Below are 17,032 nucleotides of genomic sequence, written 5' to 3' on the forward strand. Positions count from 1 at the left end.
AAGTCTACAAAACGTAATCCACTTTGTAACAGATTATAGTTTTCTTAACAGTATTGAACTCAAATGTTTCATTGATGAGAAAATTAGCAGACTGTCGTCCAAAATCCTTCTCGCTCCATCTTCTCCCACAGCCGCTTCCCCTCACCACCATATTTGGTTGTGAGTGGGACACGCCAACCGGATGCTTCAGATTTATACATCCGGTGAAACGTCTGGTTCACTGTTCTATCTGTGGTACTGTCTTTGCTGCCCCTGTAACCATTTTCTAGAATTAACGTTCAGTTAGTCATAAAATACGATTTTCTGTACATTTTCAAGAGGAAGCATTGCGAAAAATGAGTGGAATTCCAGGCACCGCTGTCATTCAAATCACCAATCTGTCGTCTGCCGTGAGTAGTGAGCAGATGCGCACTCTCTTCGGCTTTCTTGGGGACGTCGAGGAGTTACGTCTTTACCCCCCGGAGTAAGCGCTATCAATTCGGCATGCCCAATAAAGAAAGACCCGGGATCAAGGGCCTACTCCGCACGTTTACCATTGGTGCAGTTAGCTACCGGAGTTTACTTAATGTAGATAGATAGGCATGTATAACTAACGTTGACTTGTAAATTGTGTTCATTCAACATCCATGTAATTTCTAATACATGTCTGTGTTCTCTTACAGCAATGCACCACTCCCCTTCTCGTCCAAAGTATGTTACATAAAGTATCGAGAGCCTTCCAGTGTTGGCGTGGCGCAACATTTAACCAACACTGTATTTATTGACAGAGCTTTGATCGTAGTCCCATGTGCAGAAGGTGAGTATGCCCAAGTTCATTCAAGTGATGATGTTGACATAATGAATGTTTTGTGTAGTCAACACACTTCCTGTGAAATTGTGTTGTCTAGTGGTTGGTGAAACCGCTGAAATTCTAACGTTAGTGTCCTACATTCAAATAGCAGGTACATGCAAGTGTTTCTTTCCAGTGTTTTGCTGTGTTGGTTTCCATTAGGAATACACATGAACACAAATGCACTTGCACTGTATCCCAGATCCAAGATGGCCTAATCCACATTGAGCACTCAATTTATCCTAAGCACCTGTCACAACTAGCTAGATATAAGCAGTGTGTTTTGTCATGGGGCTTTACACAATATGAAAATAACATGATCATTTGCACGGACCATGGAAGGCACATTGTAGTAGTAGCAGGAGCAGACACTTAGAGTAAAATCATAGACTAGTACCACATCACTGTATTCAATGACAGTTTATGCTGGTCTGGCAATACATCATCCATATTCTTGCGAAATAACACTTGACTCGGATTTTGATGTTCATGACAAAGGTTGACGTGATTGTTATGGGTATAATGCATAGTGATATGGAGGTGATTTCAAGGATATGGTAGAATAACATACTAAATAATTAACTACTTCTTTTCTCTCTTTTTATTTTGTTTCATATTTTTATTTTTTTTGCTTAATCTCCCTGTTTTCTAGAACCTTCTCTTGTTCCGTTATTTAGCGTATAGCTTCTCAAAAAAATAAAATAAAAGTGGTCTCACCTTATCTAACCGATTCTCTCACTTGAAATGCTTTTTTGTCCACGTTAACTTAGTGCTGGATGGCTACTGAGTTTATTAATTTGGTTTTGTATGTTTTTTCTGTGTGATTATGTGTGCATATCAGATGACTAGACTGGCCCAGCTGTTACACTACACTAGCCTGAGTCAGGCATTGTTTTCCAAGCCACTATCCCCGCTGGGGCCACCGCTGCCTTCAAGGGGGGAATGTGACCAAGGAGAATAAGCCCGCTGAACCTTCCAAGATGGACACCTTGTCTCTTTTTATTTATCTTTCTTTTCTTTCTTTTTTTTGGTTGGTTTCTTTTAGTTTTTACTTTCACATGTTGTCCCTTGCCTTGTCTGCTCCCTCTAGACTCTAGCTACACTATTGCATTATTCCTAGCATATTGTTTTTCCGTTTATTATTTTTGGGTTTTCCTCTCTCTTTCTCTCACCTCTTCTCTTTCTTTCTTTCGCTCATTCTCTCTCTCTCCTTCCACAGTCTGTGATTGAGTTCTGTCCAGGTTGCCATGGCACCCAGGTGGAATGTGTATCACACATGGGCTGCCATGAAGATGACTAACACATTTTACTTTCTTTGTCTCCTGCTCTTGGTCTATGGTTAGGATTTAAAATATAGGGCTCATCTAAACCTTAAACTCACTAGGAGAAAGTATCATTAACTTATAATAAGTAGTAGAATAGAATAGAACCTTTACATTTTACATTGGTAACATGATGCTTATACTGATAGTATAAGAATTTGATTACATGGACTTTTTGTTGCTTTTGCCCTTAAGCCTTAAAATATTTGTAATTGTTTTTTTTTCTTCTCTAAAACAAAGCCACTAGATTCATTGAAAGACCGACTGCGCCCTTCCCCTTTTCCATTCAGGAACGGCAGATTGAACCAGTAAAAAGAAAGGGAAAGATTTCAAATCCGTTGTCTTTAGGTTTTAAGTTTTGGTTAACGTTTGGGAATTTCTCAAGATTCTTAAAAAATGTTCTTCTTTTCTGTATCTGATGTTCTGTGTGCTATTAGTGATGCAGCCATCATGAACGGTTGTCTTGTGTTGCACTCCTTTCCAACACTGCGAAACGATCGCCCTACGGGAAAAGCGCCCATGCTTGCTATCGTATGGTTCATGACCAATATGTTTCCAGTACAGGTGACCCATACCTCAAAGTGTTCTCTGCATTATTTTTTGAATCTATGAAAAAAAGAGGACAAAAATCAGGATTTTCCTTTCGTTTGTGAGGAAGAAGTCATGTTAACGTTTTTGTCTGTTCATAGCCTGAATGCTAAATGACTGACTTATTACAGTAAATTTGAGAAGTAGAGGGAAACCGCACTGGATGCTCAACCTTTTTTTAGCATCGGCTCTGTTAGACTCCTCAGTAACTAGCCAATAGAGCTAGGTCTTTGTATGAAGAAGGAATGTTCTCTCTCTCTCTAGAATACTGGGGCTATAATACTGCAGTCATAGAGGACGCAGAAGGGTTGTTTCCTGCCATGACCTGCTCTAACTCCTCCCCTTGTCCCACAGGGAAGATCCCAGAAGAAGCCAAGGCCTTGTCTCTCTTGGCACCTGCTGCCCCCCCTGCTGTACCCAGCCTGATGCCAGGCGCCGGCCTGCTGCCCCTTCCCACCTCGGCCCCCATACAGACTGTGAGTTTGGGATTAATAGACCGTACCAGGGTGCTCAATTTCCAGTCCACGGACCGACTTTGGTCTCTGGGATGTTGCCGACCAGTCCCACAGAATAGTTGTGACAAATATTTAGTCAGTTCTCAAGTGTTAGTTTTAATATAAGTAGTCTTCCAAGAAGTGCCATAGCTAGCCAAGCCTCTGGTACAAAAAAAGATTGAGAAACACTGTGCTATACAATTTTTGATCAGTAGGAGGTGTATTGCTTTACCACAGACATTTATTAAGCTCTACAGCACCTGTGCAACATTTGGGCCTTTTATTTTCAGAAGGGAACAAATGGCAATCAAACCTAAAGATATCTTCAAACTGTTTCTATGTGCGGTACATCTTACCTGAAAATCTCTCAATCTTTATTCCACCTCTCCATCTACCTAGTAAACCTTGCTCTGTTTGTGTTACTGCAGCAGCTGAGTGTCCCTATAGTGAGCCTGGCGGCATTGCCGGCTGCCCTGGACCCTGCAGTGTCGGCCCTGGCTGTGACTGGAGCAGGTGGGGTGTCGTCCTCCACCCAGCCCCCCCTCATGGGGAACGTGGATCCCTCCAAGGTGAACGAGATCAGAAGGACTGTCTACGTTGGCAACCTCAACTCGCAGGTAACAGGGACCCTAAGTGTAACTGAAGTTCTGTCACATCTATTCATATTTTCATATATATTTCCCATTGACATGAATGCATGATTTAAGCGCAAAAGTCAAGTTAGGGTTTAGCACGTGGATGAAGCTCTTTCTCTGTTATATTTTTTTTATAGTTGAAGGGTTATCATCTGTCATAGGATGATGCCATAATCTTATGACGATTACAGATATAAGATCTTAATTTGAGCCAGTTTGCTACAGTAGGAAAATTATTCTGCTGCAAACAGGAAATTTGAATTATTATATGGATTCTAATTCATGGATATTTTTGTAGGGGTTGATACATTTTACTTTAGGGCAAATCAAGTCTGTTTTTTAAGGCTTTAGAAGCCTTTTTTAACGTTGAATACACTACCAATTTTCATCAATAAAATTGTGATCACATTAAGATCTGTATCTTATTGCATTAATGTTAAAATGTGCTCTCTTCTCCCTCCGTAGACCACTACTGCAGAGCAGCTGCTGGAATTCTTTAAGCAGGTGGGCGACGTAAAGTTTGTGCGCATGGCAGGGGACGAGACGCAGCCCACACGCTTCGCCTTCGTGGAGTTTGCCGACCAGGATTCAGTGTCCAGAGCGCTGACCTTTAACGGAGTCATGTTCGGAGACAGACCCTTGAAGTAAGTCTCATAACGTTTTTATTCTATAGAAAACGTTATATGTTGAGTATCTCGTCTAAAAATAATATTAGTGGGGATACACCTATGTGTTACCCTGTTCACTGTTATCGTGGAATATTGATTGTAATGATTGTGCTTCTCTCCAATTTCAAATTAAATGACCTGCTGACATTTTTTGTGGTAGTACTACCGCACGTTGCTCAATACTGTGCTGTCTTTGGAATCGACAAACGTAGCAATTGAAAGTCTTATGCCTCTTAAGTGAATTGTTTTCCATGTCTGTGATGATTTGACTTTCTGTGTTGTGACTTGATGTTCACTAAGTTGCGTTAATGTGATATAACGTTGTGTTTTGGTCAGGATTAATCATTCCAACAACGCCATTGTGAAGCCCCCAGAGCTGACCCCTCAGGCTGCAGCCAAGGAGCTGGAGGACGTAATGAAGAGGGTCAGAGAGGCCCAGTCCACCATCGCCGCCATCATAGTAGAGCCAGGTCAGAGGTCAACCACTGTCATCCTAACGGGGACCCTTGTAGCTTTTTTCGTGTGAAAATGGTTAGATGGTATGAAAAGGATTATGCCCAAGCCAAATGCATCCTAAATTGGATTTATTTAAAAGCACAACTCAAAGGTAGGCACAGATTTAGTCAGCAATAAAAAAGCTCAGGCTTAACTGCAGATGGAAATACAGGTATAGGAATAGATACAGGAGTGACGTTTCAACATCACATGATGTCTTTCACAGACATAGATTGGTCTGATGGTATGATTAGTCTGACCAATCACTTCCTGTTACAGAGGAGGTGAAGAAACGCTCATCCAGTCACTCCCGACGTTCCAGGAGATCCAGAACACGGTCACGATCGCATTCCCGTTCGAGAACAAGGAGGAAGCGGTCCCGTTCTAGGCAGAGGTACGGTCCGGGATTGAGAATTCCTCTCACAGGCAAATAAAGTGAACTTGATTTGGTCTAATAATATAAATTCTCCCCTTTTTTGCTTTCTCGTCTCCAGAAGCAGGCTCTCTCAGAGGTCGCGGCCCAAGGTCAGCGAGACCCACGTCTCTCGGGGGATCCACAAGAGACTTTCACGCTCCAGATCACGGTAGAACTACTGCAGTCTGTTGTTCCAACTATTTTACCTTGAGATAAGCCTGAAGGCTTTTGTAAATAAAATAAAGCTGTTAGGAAATCTTTAGTCATGAGGATGGCATTCATTCAAGCCAAAATGTGTATAGTTTATATTATTTTGTTAGTCTGCACATCACCTTAAATGGTGTGCATTCTTTGTTTCTTTAGCTTTAAGCCAGGACCCAACATTTGGTAAATACTTGGAGGACTGTGTTTTAGCAGCAGTGCCAGTATGATGTTGAGTTTACTCATTGAATCACTAGGCTCCAGTCTCTCTGTCATGGATTGTACCAGCTTGCAGATCAAAGGCATCTAGGAAAGGAGGGAGTGACACACTTTCTGGTGTACTGCAGGGACAGGCGGAAAGAGAGAGAGCAGAGAACGAGAGGAAATGAGGATATATCTCGGGTTATAGAGGATAGGAGGCAGAGGGAGAAAAAGGCCAAAACACCTCCAAAAAGCTACAGTGCATCCCGAAGGTCCAGGAGCACGAGCAGGTCAGCAGAACACCATACTATACATGCTTCCTGAATGTACTCAGTTGCCAGTTTATTAGGTACACCACCCCTTTCACACAAAAAATGGTTTGCTTCTACAGACAGTGAGTCATGTGGACCTGGCTTGTTATATAAAGCAGGCAGACGGGCATTGAGGCATTGTAACGTTAGAATGGGCAAAACAAGTGACCTAAGCGACTTTGAGCGTGGTATGATCATCGGTGCCTGGCGCGCTGGTTCCAGTATCTCAAACGACCAGCCTCCTGAGCTTTTCACCCCAGTGCGTGAAAAGGACATGTAAACACGTTAATCGGCGTTCCAGCTGTGTATTTGATCTGTGCATGTGCTAGCAGCAGTCGAACGAGCCTCCCTCTTTAGCACGAGTAAAGTGTGTTCAGAACAACTGAAGGTAGAAGTTGTTTTCACATACAAACTTTATATGTTTGAACTAAGAATAAAATATCCTTCCCAAAAATAAAATGCTCACTGTGGTAGAACGTTTGTTTTGGTTGGTGATTTTCTGCATTTTCAGAGTGCCGTCAGGTAGCCTGATTTCAGATGTGTCCATGTAGATAACAAAAACATGAGCTGACGCACCCCCAGAATAATAGTTTGTGTGGAGGTGCTGACTAATGGCGAATAAACTATAAACTATCAAAATAATGAAAGTCGCACACTCCATGTGTAATCTCCCAGCAATTTAATGGGTATTTACCAACGTTTCGGCATCACTGTGTGTAAACAGAATTATTAGGAAATTGTTATTCTTGCAAAGCATGCAAACGTTTTAATCTAATTATTATATTCATCTGGCTATTATTGTGTGCATGTAACTGCACTCAGTGTCAAGTGTTTACTGTAAATGATGCAACAAACAAAAAACCTCCAGTAAGCGGCAGTCCAACTCGTTGATGAGAGGTCGAAGGAGAATGGCAAGAATTGTGCAAGCTAACAAATGGGCCGCAAATAATGGCACAGTACAACAGTGGTGTGCAGAACGTCATCTTGGATAGCAGAACTCGTCAGTCCTTGTCACTGATGAGTTATTGCAGCAGACCACACAGGGTTCCACTCCTATCAGCTATGGGCATGCAATCACCAACACTGGACAATTGAGGAGTGGAAAAACTTTGCCTGGTCTGAAGAATCTCGGTTCCTGTTGCGTCATGTTGATGGCAGAGTCAGGATTTGGCGTAAGCAGCATAAGTACATGGCCCCATCCTGCCTGGTGTCAATGGTACAGGGTGGTGGTGTAATGGTGTGGGGAATGTTTTTCTGGCACACGTTAGGTCCCTTGATATCAATAGAGCAACGTTTGAATGCCACACCTTGTGGAATCCATGCACTGAAGAATTCAGGCTGTTATGGAGGCGTACATAATAAACTGCCCACTGAGTGTATATAGTATATCAAGCTGAATCCTTTCTAATTGATTTATAGTAAAGCACACAACTTAAATTAGGGTAGGGCCTGTTGATGGAACAAAAATAGACCTATTTGTTCAGCTAACACACTATATAAAATGAGGACTGAACTTATGTACACACAATAATAAAATCCATAGGCTTGTCTGAGAGCTCTCGATATTGACTAAAACTCCCAGTTAATATTAAGAAATGTTGGTGTAAATTATTTTCAGGGGCCACAGAAGGAAGAGCAGGGATCGTTCTAGGAGTCCCAGAAGGAAAGCCAGGTCTCCCTCACCAAAGAGGTACAGTAAAACAATGTAGTACAACGGGACCATTCAACACAATCAGCACCACCACAACCAAGCCCATAGGGTGGGAATCCTAACTTGAGATACACATGTGTAACTTAAATCTTGCATTATGGTGGTCTCTGGAAGATTTGCACAAGCAAGACTTTGGATGACATTACTCTGTCGATCATTAAGGGTTGTGTTGACATTTACATTTGCAGGGGGAGGAAAGACAAGAAGAGGGAGAAACCAAGGGATGGCAGCAGGGAAAAGAGGGAGAGTTCCAACTCCAGGAAGAAGAGCAGCAGAGATAAAGAAAAGATGGAGCTCAAGGCCAAACCTATGAAGGTGAGAAGACTAATGCTATAGTTGCTGACTTCTGAATCCACTCCTGACCTTAAGTGCACTTGTCAGAAGTTGACTGTATTTGTCTATAATCATTGTCCTTTAGGGTAATGTCCTTATCACTGTAATTAGCATAATATCTGCACGTCGCCAAGCCTGTCTCGGAAAAACACTGGCCTACTTCTCACTGACTGCACTAAAGATCAAATCTCTGTGAAACTCCACTCTTCAGAATTGATAACAATCTGCAGACAGCTTACTCGGGGTTCCTCACAGTAAACTTTGTTTGGCGACTTTCAACCATGGGGGACTGTTTTGTACAGTGTGTGTGTAGTATGAACAATGTTGCGCATAGCTATATTCTAGTTTTGAGATTTTGGGCCTCGCCCATTCTTTCCTGCAATATCCCTTTGTAGTTTTTAGTGTTAAATTGAGGTATGAAATACCAAGAAAAAGTATGTGGTGTGCAATAGAGTAGTTCAGATCAATAGTCTGAGGTGAGGCAAACTGAAAGGTAAGGACTGAGTTTGGCAAGAGAGCTTTTAGACATCCTGCCCCATCATCCTGTACCTCTTTGCAAAAATTGAATTACAATTGAGGATTTAATCACACTAGAATGTTTTTTGTACCATGACTCCTGCTCTTTCTATTCTCTTTATGACAAATGATTGCACAGTTTTTACATGCCAATTTGGGTTGTACAGTTCATTCGGGAAGTATTCAGACCCCTTCACTTTTTCCACATTTGTTACGTTACAGCCTTACTGTAAAATGGATAAAAAATAAATAAATACAAATCCCTCCTCAATCTACACACATTATCCCATAATGACAAACAGTAAAAAAAAATGTTTGCAATTTTTTTTTTAAATAATAAACATTTTTTTTGCATACAGTACCAGTCATAAGTTTAGACGCACCTACTCATTCAAGGGTTTTTCAAAATAGTGTTAAACAAATCAAAATATATTTTATATTTGAGATTCTTCAAAGTAGCCATCATTTGCCTTGACGACAGCTTTGCACACTTGGCATTCTCTCAACCAGCTTCACCTGGAATGCTTTCCAACAGTCTTGAAGGAGTTCCCACATATGCTGAGCACTTGTTGGCTGCTTTTCTTTCACTTCTTTCACTTTCACTTTCAATTAGGTTGAGGTCGGGTGATTGTGGAAGCCAGGTCATCTGATGCAGCACTCCATCATTCTCCTCCTTTGTCAAATAGCCCTTACACAGCCTGGAGGTGTGTTGGGTCATTGACCTGTTGAAAAAATCACAGACAGTGTCACTAGCAAAGCACCATCACACCACCACCTCCGTGCTTCCGTTGACATACTCTGCGTCTCACAAAGACACAGCGGTTAGAGCCAACATTTTCAAATTTGGACTCATCAGACCAAAGGACAGATTTCCACCTAATGTCTATTGCTCGTGTTTCTTGGCCCAAGCAAATCTCTTCTTATTGGTGTCCTTTAGTAGTGGTTTCTTTGCAGCCTGATTTCATGCAGTCTCTTCTAAACAGTTGATGTGTCTGTTACTTGAATTCTGTGAAGCATTTATTTGGGCTGCAATTTCTGAGGCTGGTAATTCTAATGAATTTATCATCTGCAGCAGAGGTAACTGGGTCTTCCTTACCTGTGGCGGTCATCATGAGAGCCAGTTTCATCAGAGCGCTTGATGGTTTTTGTGACTGCACATGAAGAAATTTTCCGGATTGTCAATCCAGTCGTTTTCCGGATTGACTGACCTGCATGTCTTGAAGGAATGATGGACTGTCGTTTCTCTTTGCTTATTTGAGCTGTTGTTGCCATAATATGGACTTGGTCTTTTACCAAATAGGGCTATCTTCTGTATACCAACCCTATCTTGTCACAACACAACTGATTGGCTCAAACACATTAAGAAGGAAAGAAATTCCTCAAATTAACAGTTAATTGAAATGCATTCCAGGTGACTACCTCATGAAAGCTGGTTGAGAGAATGCCAAGACTGTGCAAAGCTGTCAAGGCAAAAGGTGGCTAATTTTTGCATACTACATGATTCCATTGGTGTTATTTCATTTTTGATGTCTTCACTATTTTTCTACAGTGTAGAAAATAGTAAAAATAAAGAAAAAACCCTTGAATGAGTAGGTGTCAACTTTCGACTGGTACTGTTAGTATTCAGACCATTTGCTATGAGACTCAAAATTGAGCTCCGGTGCATCCTCTTTCCATTGATCATTCTTGACATGTTTCTACAACTTGATTGGAGTCCACTTGTGGTAAATTCAATTAATTGGACATGATTTGGAAAGGCACATACCTGTCTATATAAGGTCCCACAGTTGACAGTGCATGTCAGAACAAAAACCAAGCCATGGAGGTCTACGGACAATTCCTTCGACCTCGAGACAGGATTGTATCAGGGCTCAGCTCTGGGGAAGGGTACCAAAACATTTCTGCAGCATTGAAGATCCCCAAGAACACAGTGGCCTCCATCATTCTTAAATAGAAGTTTGGAACCACCAAGACTCTTCCTAGAGCTGGCCGCCCGGCCAAACTGAGCAATTGGGGAAGAAGGGCGTTGGTCAGGGAGGTGACCAAGAACCCTATGGTCACTCCGAAAGAGCTCTAGAGTTCTTCTGTGGAGATGGTAGAACCTTCCAGAAGGACAACCATCTCTGCAGCACTCCACCAATAAGGCCTTTATGGTAGAGTGGCCAGACTGAAGCCACTCATCAGTAGAAAGCACATGACAGCCCGCTTGGAGTTTGCCTTAAGGACTCTCAAGACCATGAGAAACAAGATTCTCTGATCTGATGAAACCAAGATTGAACTCCTTGGCCTGAATGTCAAGCGTCACGTCTGGAGGAAACCTGGCACCATCCCTACGGTGAAGCATGGTGGTGGCAGCATCATGGTGTGGGGATGTTTTTCTGCGGCAGGGACTGAGTGACTAGTCAGGATCAACTTAAAGATGAACGGAGCAAAGTACAGAGATCCTTGATGAAAACCTGCTCCAGAGCACTCAGGACCTCAGACTGGGTTGAAGGTTCACCTTCTAACAGGACAACGATCCTAAGCACACAGAAGGAGACAACGCAGGAGTGGCTTCGGGACAAGTCTCTGAATGTCCTTGAGTGGCCCAGCCAGAGTCCGGACTTGAACCCGATAGAACATCTCTGGAAAGACCTGAAAATAGCTGTGCAGTAACACTCACCATCCAACCTGACAGAATATGAAAGGATCTGTGAGAGGTGTACCAAGCTTGTAACATCATACCCAAGAGGACTCAAGGCTGTAATTGCTGCCAAAGGTGCTTCAAAAAAGTAGAGTAAAGGGTCTGAATACTTATGTAAATGTGATATTTAAGTTTTCTGTTTGTAATAAATTTGCTAAAGTAAAAAAAAAAACTGTTTTTGCTTTGTCATTATGGGGCTGGGGGTGTGTGTGTATATTGAGGAAAAATAACAATTTAATCAATTTTAGAGTAAGGCTGTAACGTAACAATATGGAAAAAGTCAAGTGGTCTGAATACTTTCCGAATGCACTGTTTTTGTGTGTTATGGTGTGTGTGTGACTAAATGTGCTGTTTTCTTGGCCAGGGCGTACTTGAAATATAGATATCAATCTCAATGTGACTTTCCTGGTTAAACAAAGGATAAATATAACTGAAGTACAGTGACATGAGGTCCTGTAGTCAGTAACCTTAGCTCTCAAATGTTTTCACTGTGTCCCTAGTGTTTTCTGTTGATCCACCTAGTATAGTAAGGCCTGCTCTATTTGAAATTAAATTTTGAACGTGATCCTTTGATCAGGTGGAAAGGGACTACGACAGGGAGGAGAAGGACTACCAGAGTGACAGGGAGGGGTCGGCAACACCAAGCGATGGTTTGACATCACCCTGCATCCAGCACAACGGCAGCTACAACACAAACACAGAGGATGACGCGGCCTCGCTCGCCGACAGCACTGAGTGATGGGTGTGAAACCAGGCAGAACCATGGGAACGAGACAGTCCACTATGTATCCAGCTCCTGTGATCTTTACCTTGGTATAACATACACACACACCCCTTCCTGTTCCCTAGGCTGGCACAAGTGTGCCAAAAACCAATAGATCTTATCTGATTATTTTCCTAGTTCCATTTTCTTGGTGTGTGTATTTAGTGTAAGACTATATAAGAGAATGCTGACCCCCTATGCCCATTGCTGTGAATCTGTTGTCACATGATATTCATATTGAAAATAGACCTTAACGTGCACAGCTTGTTTTTATAGATGTGGAGAATGTGTGCTTTTCCTACAGTAAGAACTGTGTTGAACATAACATGCTTGTGGTTGATTTCCTGTTTCTTGGTTAATTTAGTGTTTGTGCTATCGTGCAACACTTAATCTATTTTGGTTACTACTAGATGCAAGGTCTCTGTTTGTGCACAATATCTTAGTTTGCACCCAATGTAAGAAATGCTGTTATTTACAAATTCTTACAAAATCAATATTTCTATAAAGTAATATTATGTGGAAGATCTTATAATGCAAGATGTCTAGTGTCTGTTGCTGTTAGAAAGGTCTTTTTCAAGGCTTCAACCAGCTTCATGGTTCAGCATGCCAACCCTACATTATACAGAGGTTGAACTTGCTTGACACACAGGAATGAGTTAACAATTCCCTGGCAGACAAGTCAAAGTGCTAAGACTGAAATTGTACAAAAATACACTAATAATAAACTTTATGAAGTTATTGAGATGCAAGATGAAGACGTGTTGGTATTCTGCTTAAGCAATTGGGAAAAGTTGTTAGATATGAGTGGTGTTGTCTTGGATACAAACAGCAAGCGTAATATTCATAAAATCTCAGTTTTACCAATCCTAATTAAGTTACATTTGTAGTTTTGCGTTCGTTAGTTGGTGGTGGTGGATTCCAGTGTTTTGTATGAACCCAGTGGCCATGGGGAACCCTGCAGTACAAAGTGTTCAATTTAGCTCCAATTTATCAGCAGTATTTTCTTTTGAAACAGAGTTTTTATCAAAGCTATGTATGTGTTGCAGTGAGTATGTATGTAGTACAAGTTGATTCAGGAGTGAGTGAACATGGTTTTCTCCTCACCAAATGGTGTTTACGTATACAGTATCTATGCTTCGGATTGAAGGACCTCATTTTTGCAGAGTTAAGAGATACATAAGGCATTGGTCTGAGGTGTTTTATCATTTACATTGTCTTAATGAAGGGTAAAAAAATATATAACAATCCACAACATTCATGACTGACATTTGAAAGGATTGTGTAAAGAATGTATTTTTTATATTCATATAATGCATTCGGAAAGTATTCAGACCCCTTGACTTTTTCCACATTTTGTTAGGTTACAGCCTTATTCTAAAATGAATTAAATACTTTTTTTTTTCTCAGCAAGCTACCCACAATACCCCATAATGACATAGCAAAAATTGGTTTTTGGAAAATGTTGCTAATTTATAATTTTAAAATGTGAAATCACTTTTACGTAAGTATTTAGACCCTTTACGCAGTACTTTGTTGAAGCACCTTTGGCAGTGATTACATCCTCGAGTCTTCTTGGGTATGATGCCCCAAGCGTGGCACACCTGTATTGGGGAGTTTCTCCCATTCTTCTCTGCTGATCCTCTCAAGCTCTGTCAGGTTGGATGGGGAGCGTTGTTGCACAGCTATTTTCAGGTTTCTCCAGAGATGTTCGTTCGGGCTATGGCTTGGCCTCTCAAGGACATTCAGAGACTTGTCCCGAAGCCACTCCTGTGTTGTCTTGGTTATGTGCTTAGGGTCATTGTCCTGTTGGAAGGTGAACCTTTGCACCAGTCTGAGGTCTTAACCTGCTCCACAGCACTTTTATCAAGGATCGCTCTGTGCTTTGCTCTGTTCATCTTTGCCTCGATCCTGACTAGTCTCCCAGTCCCTGCCGCTGAAAAACATCCACACAGTATGATGCTGCCCACCACCATGCTTCATCGTAGGGATGGTGTCAGTTTTCCTCCAGACGTGACGCTTGGCATTCAGGCCAAAGAGTTCAATCCTGGTTTCATCAGACCAGAGAATCTTGTTTCCCATGGTCTTGAGAGTCCTTTAGGTGCCTTTTGGGAAACTCCAAGCGGGCTGTCGGACCTTTTACTGAGAAGTAGGTTCTGTCTGGCCACTCTACCATAAAGGCCTGATTGGTGGAGTGCTGCAGAGATGGTTGTCCTTCTGGAAGGTTCTCCCATCTCCACAGAGGAACTCTGGAGCTCTGTCAGAGTGACCATCGGGTTCTTGGTCACCTCCTTGACCAAGGCCTTTCTCCCCTGATTGCTCAGTTTGGCTGGGCGGCCAGGTCCAAACCTCTACCATTTTAAGAATGATGGAGGCCACTGTTCTTGGGGACCTTCAATGCGGCAAAAAAAATGTTGGCTCCTTTCCCCAGATCTGTGCCTTGTCCTGTCTCGGAGCTCCACGGACAATTCCTTCGACCTCATGGCTTGGTCTTTGCTCTGACATGCACTGTCAACTGTGGGACTTTTCTATATAGACAGGTGTGCCTTTCCAAATCATGTCCAACCAGTTGAATTTATCATGGGTAGACTCCAAGTTGTAGAAACATCTGAAGGATGATCAAGGGAAACAGGATGCCACTGAGCTCAATTTTGAGTCTCATAAAAAAGGGTCTGAATAGTTATGTAAATTTAAAAACCTGTTTTCGCTTTGTCATTTTGGGGTATTGTGTGTAGATTGCTGAGGAATTGTTTAATTTAATCAATTTTAGAATAATGCTGTAACGTAACAAAATGTGAAGTAAGTCAAGGGGTCTGAATACTTTCTGGAGGCATTTTGTGTTTTATATATCACACACACACACACACTGTAGGGAACGTGTACAAAAAGGTGTTGTTGGTTCACTTATGTACTTGTTAAAGATGTTGGCAACTAATGTGTGAAAATTATGAAAGAGGATATTGCAAACAATGCTTCAATGTTTTCTCTCTATTTTGTATGTTCCTCCTGAAACTGTACTTTTGACAAAGTACCTACTATAGTTCACAGACTATCCTAACCAAAAGAGATCCAATAAAGAGACTTTGCGTCAAATAAGTCTCAACTATACTTGTAATGCCATGTGATGGTATTTGTTTAATCCATTACCAAATCCATATGAAACATGGAGTAAAAGCCTGCTATAGATGATATTGATGTCTTTGTTAGAGGGTCCATCTTTCTGATGTTGTACAGGTTCACTATGTCAGTTTACATAAACCGAGAATAAAATGGTCTCTGAAAAAACGATTGGGAAATTTCTGCTCCTCAAACAATCCCTCAATACATTCTGTGACCACCGCACTGCAGGCTATCAATACACGTATTCATAGGATAACAGCATTTTAAGTTCCTGTATGTCATTGAAAGTTTCTCATTCCAGAGTTATGACGATCCAATAATGTCCAGAACTCTAAGTAGGCTAGTCAACAGGGTGACACTGATGGCAGCATCTGGCTTTTTTACATAGATGAAAGGCTGAGAATTGTTCCACAGCATCTGTGAGAAAGGCAGATTCTAGAATCTACAGTAAACATTCTCAAAGAACCGTGTAATACAACTCAGTTGGACTTGTGCTGCCTTGGGACAGGTGGAGGACAGTGTCATAGAGGGACTGGTGTATGTAATCTAACTCTGGTCTGGTCGGGGGAGAGTCTGTGTCCTCTGACTGGCTTGACTGGCCATGGGGTTCCAATGATATAGTGGCTGGAACACATTGTGTCATAGCCTGTTGGAAGAGTTCCATGGTCGTGTAATCACTCATAAAGGACAACTGCGGGCACTGGTGGGCCACCGTACTAATGGGGACAAGGTCTGTCGGTCTTGTGTCTGTGGTAGGTTTAATGGTGTCAGAAGTGGGATCTTGAGCGCTACTGTCTGTGGCTGTGTTTCTTCGGCACAAGCCCATGTTGATTTGAGGGTCTACTTCAGTGGGCTCGGCAGAGTCTGCGGTTGTCTTTGAAGGCCCTTGATTCTCCTCGTGGTCTGTGTTGAGGTGTAGACATGAGTCTGTGTTGCTATGGAGGTTGCTAACGGGAGACGTTTCTTCTCTACTGTCAACAATGTGCAGACTGTTGGTGTCCCCCTCCTCTTCCTCTAACTTCTGTCTGTTGATGGGCTCCAGGAGTTCCTATGAGAATCAATCAATCTTTATTGTTCCGGAGGGGGAAAATCTAACAGCAACACGGCATGATCTTAGACATAAATGCAATAAATCTGTCATGCATCACAATTTTCATACCAGCTCGCAGACCCCATCTATTTTCTGGATGGCATTGCTGTTACCAGGATTAGGGATACTTGGCCAAAGTAGTCTCTTTGCTCTGAAAGTACAACAAATGACCATGTAATATTTTAAAGTTTCCATTACTTGGATTCCACTGGGCAACATTTAATAGAGCAACACTAACAGATATGAATACACCTTTGACTTAAAAACATGACGACCGTACCTTTTTAACAACCAAGAGCCGAGATTAACCACAAGTAAGAGTAAAGTTGCTCCAATAACGACCCCTGCTGTCATACCACCAATAGACAGGGATACTGGGGAGGGAAAGCAGGCAGGACAGGTCCTTTAAATTAATAAAAAATGGTATTCCAAATGTGGGATATCAGAGATTACAATTACAATATAACCATTGATGAAAGATCAACACGCAAACCTGTTGACTTGGTTTCGAAGTATACGGTTGAGCTTCTCACTCCCATTCCTGCAGCAGTGAAGGCAGATAACTGGACTTGGTACACAGTATTGCTTTTTAGGTCCACCAACTCGTAGCTGGTTGAACCAGCATCCACAGTGACGTCTGTTACAGCGAAAACAATAGTC

General features: G+C 41.9%; 1 protein-coding gene across 2 annotated transcripts; it reads left to right on the forward strand.

Annotated features, from left to right (window-relative positions):
- The first annotated feature begins 207 nt into the window (after window positions 1–207).
- srek1 (splicing regulatory glutamine/lysine-rich protein 1) lies at window positions 208–12,920 on the forward strand. Of its 2 annotated transcripts, none has more exons than XM_038969985.1 (12): window positions 208–463; window positions 663–796; window positions 3,094–3,215; window positions 3,662–3,850; window positions 4,334–4,512; window positions 4,873–5,006; window positions 5,311–5,425; window positions 5,526–5,615; window positions 5,995–6,138; window positions 7,778–7,849; window positions 8,059–8,185; window positions 11,980–12,920. In XM_038969985.1, exons 1-12 carry the CDS (start codon window positions 336–338, stop codon window positions 12,139–12,141), a joined length of 1,596 nt encoding a protein of 531 aa, XP_038825913.1. In that variant the 5' UTR covers window positions 208–335; the 3' UTR covers window positions 12,142–12,920. The 2 variants fall into 2 exon arrangements, with proteins under 2 accessions (XP_038825913.1, XP_038825916.1); XM_038969988.1 differs by lacking the exon at window positions 208–463 and adding an exon at window positions 1,671–2,715 and having other exon boundaries at window positions 684–796.
- The last annotated feature ends 4,112 nt before the right edge of the window (window positions 12,921–17,032 follow it).

This window comes from Salvelinus namaycush, chromosome 31 (genome assembly GCF_016432855.1).
Source record: "Salvelinus namaycush isolate Seneca chromosome 31, SaNama_1.0, whole genome shotgun sequence".
NCBI lineage: Eukaryota > Metazoa > Chordata > Actinopteri > Salmoniformes > Salmonidae > Salvelinus > Salvelinus namaycush.

Excerpts from the sequence above, each read along its gene's own strand:
- srek1 (XM_038969985.1), top strand. The coding sequence starts at position 336 with ATGAGTGGAATTCCAGGCACCGCTGTCATTCAAATCACCAATCTGTCG. Across the intron at positions 464-662 it reads TTACGTCTTTACCCCCCGGA|CAATGCACCACTCCCCTTCT; the intron begins GTAAGCGCTATC and ends GTTCTCTTACAG. Across the intron at positions 3,851-4,333 it reads TTGGCAACCTCAACTCGCAG|ACCACTACTGCAGAGCAGCT; the intron begins GTAACAGGGACC and ends CTCCCTCCGTAG.